This window comes from Malania oleifera, chromosome 7, assembly GCF_029873635.1.
Source record: "Malania oleifera isolate guangnan ecotype guangnan chromosome 7, ASM2987363v1, whole genome shotgun sequence".
Classification (NCBI taxonomy): Eukaryota; Viridiplantae; Streptophyta; class Magnoliopsida; order Santalales; family Ximeniaceae; genus Malania; species Malania oleifera.
In genome coordinates, this window is record NC_080423.1 from 80,423,093 (window position 1) to 80,430,423 (window position 7,331).

Sequence of the window (7,331 nt, forward strand, 5' to 3'; positions counted from 1 at the left end):
ACTAACTGATATAATACAGAAATAGTAATATAATTTTTTTTCAAAAAATTAAAAATATACCCTCTTTAAGAGTTAAACAATTACTATCTCTTCTGGAGATTAAATATATAGTCTATTCAGGAGGACTATTTTACCATCTCTTCTGGAGATTGGTAATATATATAAGTAGTATAGAAATAAAACCAACCATTGAGGTGGTATTAATAAACAAAAATAAAATTGTCCATTAAGGCGGTATAAATATATTAGTTTGGTAGAGTATCGTGCTGATAACGTATTATAAAATAATACATGAATAAATAAACGTGGATAATCAGAAAGTAATGAAGACAAGCAAAATAAATAAATAGTGAGACCGAATTTACATGGTTCAGTTTATACTTACTCAACGGGCGGATGATATCAGTAATCTACTATGTTAAGAGGAATTACAACATGTATTTGGGTTTGTACAAATTCCCACTATCTTACCTTACAAAATATCTCACTCTTTTCTCTTCTTTCTTTCTTTTCTCAGTTTCTACGTGTTTTTCTTCCTGCACTCTGCTCTCTGCTCACTTATGTTTATCTTGTGCGTGCATTCTTCTCTGTGTTTGTGCTCTCTCATTTCTTCTTCGCAGCTCATCTTTTTATAGCCGAGGAGCAATCAATGATGGTTTGGATTTATTATCATAATGAAGGTAGGTGTATGATAATGGATGAGAGAGAAGAGAAATGAGGGAGATGGGATAAGAGAGATGAGGGAGATAGCTGGGGAACTAATAAAAGGGAGCAGGTGAAAGGTGATTGTTAGCCATGTGATTGACGGCCACTATACTCTATTTTATAATAGAAATTAAAATTATGGAAAAAAGTTGAATTAATATTAGAGCTTTTGAGACCACAACGATTATACTCTCAAATACATAGTATAAATGTGAGTTCCTAATTTGAAAAATGTTAGGATTCTCACTAATAAGTCATTTTTTTAAATGGTGTCAAACAATCACATCATTAAGCAAAACCCATAAACATATATTAGTTGTGTGCATGTCATCTTTACACCTATGCAGATTTGGGTACCAGCCCATAATTTCAATTTTCAAGTCATTGAGGCATCAATTATACGATTATTTCAGTGATTTTTTATACAAAGAAACCCATAATACGATTACAATCAAACTTCCTCAACTTAACAAAATCAAAATTTTTCAAAAGAATTTTCTATTAATCTTCGAACCAACAAAAAAAAACAATTATATCCACAAAATCACCTCATGTGTTACCTTAACTCCTTGTCCACTACATACCAAAGAATATATGAGTTGTCGAGTCATGATCAACAAATCTTTGATCATCAATCTCTCTTCTCAATGCTTGTCTTGTAATCACGGTATTCCTCCATCAAAAGTGAAGGTATATCAATAAATAATTATGAGGTGTCGCCCTCCTTAGTTAAATAATAATAATTATAAATGGTTGTGTATGATAGTAAATGGTTGTGTATTTAAATTAGTCCAACCCGATTTTAGATCTCTTTCATAATTAAAATCAAGTATCATGACACCAACACAAAGACTTAGACATTACTATATTTCCATATTATGTGTCTCATTACAATTGTTTGATTTAACTTTTTCAAATACTTGGATTATTTCTAAGCACAAAATTCAATATAATTTTACTTTAAAAGACAAAAGTAAATTGAAAAGTCAAGTCAAACACTACTCAATGATTTGACCAAGGTAGATTTGGATCTCTACTTACTTTATATGGACCATGCTTTAGTTTATCACTAGTTAATATCTAGAATATCGAAGTTGTATCGCGGGTCAAAAAATAAATAGTTAAAAATTAAAAGGAGAGAGAGAAAGACCCATAGGGTGGAAATTTTTTTCCTTTTTTGGACAAATTTAATAAAGGGAGAGAGAGAAAGACCCATAGGGTGGATTTTTTTTTTCCTTTTTTTGGGTAAATTTAATATATATATATATATATAGATATAGACTCTTCACTCAAAAATTGAAATAAAAATAAAAATAAAATCTACTTAATAAAACCCACCCATTATTTAGTGGGTTCTATTCATGTTGTGAGAGCTGAAATGGGAAAAAAGTGAATGCAGAGACGGAAAGGTTGCCCTAGGAGGAGAGAGCAAGAAATGAAGATTAGTGATAAGAACCCGCGCCATGGGCCACCCTCACCTAATTTGGTAATGCGTAGGGGAGGGACGTGAGGAGGTGTAACAACTAACAAAGCCTTTGAGCCCAATTGACCGTTTCTCTTCTCCCAACCACCAAATATTGAATACTATAACGGCAAACCCCCTTCTTTTCCTCTCTTCCACTGCCCCATGCCTTCTCTTCTCTGTCTCCCCAATCCAGTCCAATCACCCGCGCCCTCCTCCCCCTGCAATCGGCAACACAACCCCAGTTTTTCAAAAATGAAAAGAAAGAATTCTTCTTTTCCTCCTATTTTCTCACCTTTGATCCATTGACTTCCTTCGTAAATGCACTACAATGGCGGAAGTAAGGAAGGTGACCATGAATTGGGACGAATTGGGAGAAGAGGATGATGACGATCGCTTCTTCGAGACCTTTGATCGGATCTCTTCAGCTGTCCCCATAGATTTGGCCTCTTCTGGGTCGGACGATGATGATGAAGACTTCGACGACAGCCGCATGTCATTTGCCTCTGCCATATCATCGGCTCCCAGTGAGAACTTCCGGCGCAGCTTGGCAGCAGTTGCTGCATCGGCTTCCATGCCTGAAGATTACAATGTGTGGATGGCAGAACCCGGATCAATCAAGGAACGTCGCAGGCGACTCCTTCAAGGGATGGGACTGTCATGCGACAAGGAGTTTCTCAGGCTCACCAGCGCAGAGTTCACAAGAACTGTCTCAACAAAGGTTGGAAATTGTAAGGTTTCATCACTGGTACTAGCTTCATCTCCTAAGAAAGAATCCAAACAAGAGCCTTCTCCTCCCTCGTTTACGCCAATCATGCTTGTTCGATCAAGATCAGATGGGGACATAGAATCTTTCTATGGAGATGCGGAACGGAAGAGACAACTTATTGGTGAGGTCTCAAAACAGCGTCTCACTAGAACATTTTCAACATCGTCACCATGTTCTCGAATGTGCCGTTTAAAAGCAAATTCCATTAGAATGTCACAAAAAGATGGTGGGGGCAAATCTTCAATGCGCAAAGGTCATGGATTGTCCTCTCTGTTCTCAAATAAGCAGTTTGGTGCTTTCTTCTTGATAAAGAACTTGGACACGGGCAAAGAGTTCATTGTCAATGAATTCGATCAGCATGGAATGTGGAACAGGCTCAGTGATCTTCAGACTGGGAAACAGCTCACCATGGAAGAATTCGAGAAGTGCGTTGGCTATTCCCCTGTTGTTAAGGAGCTGATGAGACGGGAAAATGTTTCGAGAAATCCTGATGATGGGTGTAGTGAGAGGAAAGTCACTGCAAATTCATATCTCACTAAGAGCTTCAGATACAGCAAAAGACGAGGAGTTGCTTTGTTGAAGAACATAAAGGGTGTTGCAAATTCTATGAGCGGATTGATAGCTGACAAAGACAGGGAACATGCATCTGCAACTGCAGTGGAGCAGAAACCCAGCAAGAACAACTCCTCCACATGGACGAAAGTTCGACAGCATGGGAAATCTCTCAAGGAACTCACTGCTTTGCATTTGTGTCAAGAAATCCAGGCTCATCAGGGTTCAATTTGGACCATTAGATTCAGCACAGATGCCCGTTACCTTGCCAGTGCAGGAGAAGATAGGATAATACATGTTTGGGAAGTACAGGAATGTGAAGTAATGTCATTGAAACTATCGGACGAAGTGAATTCAACCCATTCCTCCCCCCTTCATCCCATGGCCTGCAGTAGCCCAGATCGATCTGGTCTTGCAGAGTCTTTGCTAATACCACCACATAAGAAGAAAAAAGGGAAGGTTTCCTCGGCAAGCAGAAAAGGGAGTTCAATTCCTTATTATGTTTATATGCCAGAGACCATATTTTCACTCTCGGAAAAACCTGCATGCTCTTTCAAAGGTCATCTGGACGATGTCTTGGACCTGTCTTGGTCCAAATCTCAGGTAAGCAACTCACCACCTTTACCAGTTAAAGCTAAACTGCTAAAAATAAAAATTATTAGGATTTGAATGCAGGAGATATAGTGCATAAAATCTTCCAAGACTTTTTCTTCCAAACCAAGAGGAGAACCTCTCTATTTCTAGGAAAACAGATTGAAATATAACAACACATATGTACTAATTGTAGTTACATTGTAAAATAGCATTAACAGAGGCCATCATCTTCCAAAGATGTCATCAGCATACAGTTAACAGCGAAGCTAGAAAAATACATTGATTTCGCATTGTAGAAATTTTCCTCTTCAATTTCAAATAGCTATACCTTTTGGACAATTTCCATGAATTTGCAGTTACTGCTTTCATCGTCAATGGACAAGACCGTTAGGCTATGGGATATGGAAACCAAGAGCTGTTTAAAGTTATTTGCCCATAATGATTACGGTGAGATGCCTTACCAGCTCCAACTTTGCTCAGTTAGGCTTACTATGAAAATAGTCGTTTTGATTCACTTCTGATGTGGGATTGGTTTGGCAGTAACTTGCATACAGTTCAATCCAGTAGATGATAGATATTTCATCAGTGGCTCACTTGATGCAAAGGTTCGGATATGGAGCATACCTGATCGGCAAGTTGTTGATTGGACTGATCTTCATGAAATGGTCACCGCTGCTTGCTACACACCAGATGGACAGGTTCAATTTCCTTGACTTTTCAAGCTAATTTTCCTGAATCAACTCAGTTGTATATTACCCTTAGGTTTAAGCTGACTTGGGATTGGGTGCTTAATGCCAATAAATTGTAGATAAAATTCAACTTTAACCTGATGTCATTCAAATGACGTGCAACTAAATCTCAACTTTAACCTGATGCTATTGAAATCCAGACCTAGTGGAATAGCAAAATAATTTCTAAAAATACTTGTACTGCAATTTTATTCACACTTCCTAATCACTTATGGTCAAGAGTTTTGAGCTCCTTGCACATTTAGGGAAAATATTATAAATAGATTAGAGCCATCCAATGTATTTTTAACCACTTGATCAAGATAAAATTTTGGAAGAGATGTCAGCAGATTTATAAGTAAAATTAAAACAAGAAATAAACACAAATTTTTCTTTCAATTTACTGATTACTTGTGTTTTCATCACTGAAGGGTGCCCTAATCGGTTCACATAAAGGAAATTGCCGCTCATACAGGACAGCCGGTATGACCTCTGCTACATTCTTCTTTGTGCATGTTTTAGATTTTCCCTGACCATGGTTTGATCCTATGAGTTCTACTCTCTGATCTAACTGCTTGATGTAAACATTGTCCCTATGTTAATGTCTGGTGGTTCAGATTGCAAACTCAGCCAAATAGGACAGTTTGATATCCAAAACAAGAAGAAGTCTCAGGCGAAAAAGATTACCGGCTTTCAGGTATGATGTTTTTAGCTTATTATAAACATGCACATGATAAACTTTCCCTACCTAAAACATAACTGTTCTTCTGAAAGGCAAGCTAACTTAATTTCTATTTGAAAAGTTTTCCCCAGAGAATCCTTCTGAAGTGCTTATCACTTCTGCTGATTCTCGGATCCGAATTTATGATGGTTCAGACCTCGTACATAAGTTCAGAGGTATCTCAAAATTCTTCAAACCATGTTACGCATATGCTAAAAAATGAAATATGCCACATCTTGAAATATGTTGCTGGGTAACAGGTTTCCGAAATACTAGCAGTCAAATTTCAGCTTCATTCAGTCCAAACGGAAAATATGTCATATGTGCAAGTGAAGATTCTCAAGTATTCGTTTGGAGGCGCGAAGAGCTAAAGAACGTAAGCACAGGAAAAGGCAAAGGTTCAGTCAATACCCGATCTCATGAACACTTTCAGTGTAGAGACGTTTCTGTTGCAATCCCATGGCCTGGTAGTGTAAAAGGTGAGCAACCAACAATGTTGGTGCAATCTAAAAGGTACACAAAACGCCCCATTCAACAGCCACCTTCCTCCAATGGATCTCCAACCTTAGAAGATAGCTCTTTGAGCACACAAAGTAAGAGACAGTTACCACCACTTCCCAAGAAAAACACCATGTCAGAGAAATCTTCAACTTGCCAGGAGGAGGAGCTCTCTCAAACTTCAAGTGTAGACCCAGGGATTGGAATTGGTGAGTCTTTCAGTTCAGCTTCTGGTTCATCTAGGTATGGATACTCACCTTCCATTTCTGCTTCGTCCAACTCCCCATCTGCATCCTGGTCATCCTCTTGGTATTTATTTGATGGTAGTAATATCCATGGAAGCCATACTGCCCAAGCAACAGCATGGGGCATGGTGATTGTAACAGCTGGCCTGGGAGGTGAGATTAAGGCTTACCAAAATTTTGGACTGCCAGTTAGGATTGGCCGCCAGCCCCATATCCTCAGGGATCTCGCATAAACAGTTTCGTTTTAGTAAAGATGGAAAAGTTTTGTCATAGAGCAGGAGCTGAGAACAGTTACACACAACTCTTTTGATTGAGACTGAAATCTGGAACTGTGAAAAGGTGACACTAATAGGTTCTATTTAGTTGATCTTGAATGTGAATAGCCCAGTTTGCTCGCCAAATTTCTTGTAAATCATAGCCCAACAGGATAGAGATATGTTCATTTGTTTGTCCAAAAGCAAATGTGCTTCGGGCACTTCTAACCAAACATTGGTCCATGACACAAAATTTATCATGATGCTTCTGAATACCTTGAAATCTTGGAACACCTATAGCAGAACATGTCCTTAGCAATTTCTAAGTGCACAGGGATCTCAATCTTCCCTGTTGCCTATTTCATGAGCATAGTGCTATTTCACTCATGTATTTGTCATTTTATTGCACACTGACGGTGCATTTATGCCATGTGAAGATTTTTTGTTTTCCCTGTGGTGATGATTTTGAAAAAAAGAAAACTAAAATAGCTTCTTAGATGCACCTTTAATACTGCTTAATTGAGTAAAACACTCGTCAAAGATAGGGCTTCAGACTTCCAATAACTGATGTTCAGTCTTATGTTTGGTCATGACTTCATTTTGTGGTTGGTTGAGCTTGTGTCTCAGATAAATGGTCTTTTGTGTGAGAAATTTATTGCAATAGATCTAAATAAACAAGTGGAGAAACACCACCAAATTACCACTGAATAACATAATGCATCAACCATACTTCAGAATGCATCTTGACAGAACTATTGAACAATAGAAGCAAGCACTTATCAAATAATTATGTGAAAGAAGAA

At 37.9% G+C, this 7,331-nt stretch overlaps 1 protein-coding gene across 1 annotated transcript; it reads left to right on the forward strand.

Annotated features, from left to right (window-relative positions):
* The first annotated feature begins 2,324 nt into the window (after positions 1 to 2,324).
* LOC131160097 (uncharacterized) lies at positions 2,325 to 6,808 on the forward strand. The gene is made up of 7 exons (XM_058115434.1): positions 2,325 to 4,091; positions 4,439 to 4,529; positions 4,623 to 4,780; positions 5,242 to 5,293; positions 5,428 to 5,507; positions 5,614 to 5,707; positions 5,792 to 6,808. Exons 1-7 carry the CDS (start codon positions 2,499 to 2,501, stop codon positions 6,505 to 6,507), a joined length of 2,784 nt encoding a protein of 927 aa, XP_057971417.1. The 5' UTR covers positions 2,325 to 2,498; the 3' UTR covers positions 6,508 to 6,808.
* The last annotated feature ends 523 nt before the right edge of the window (positions 6,809 to 7,331 follow it).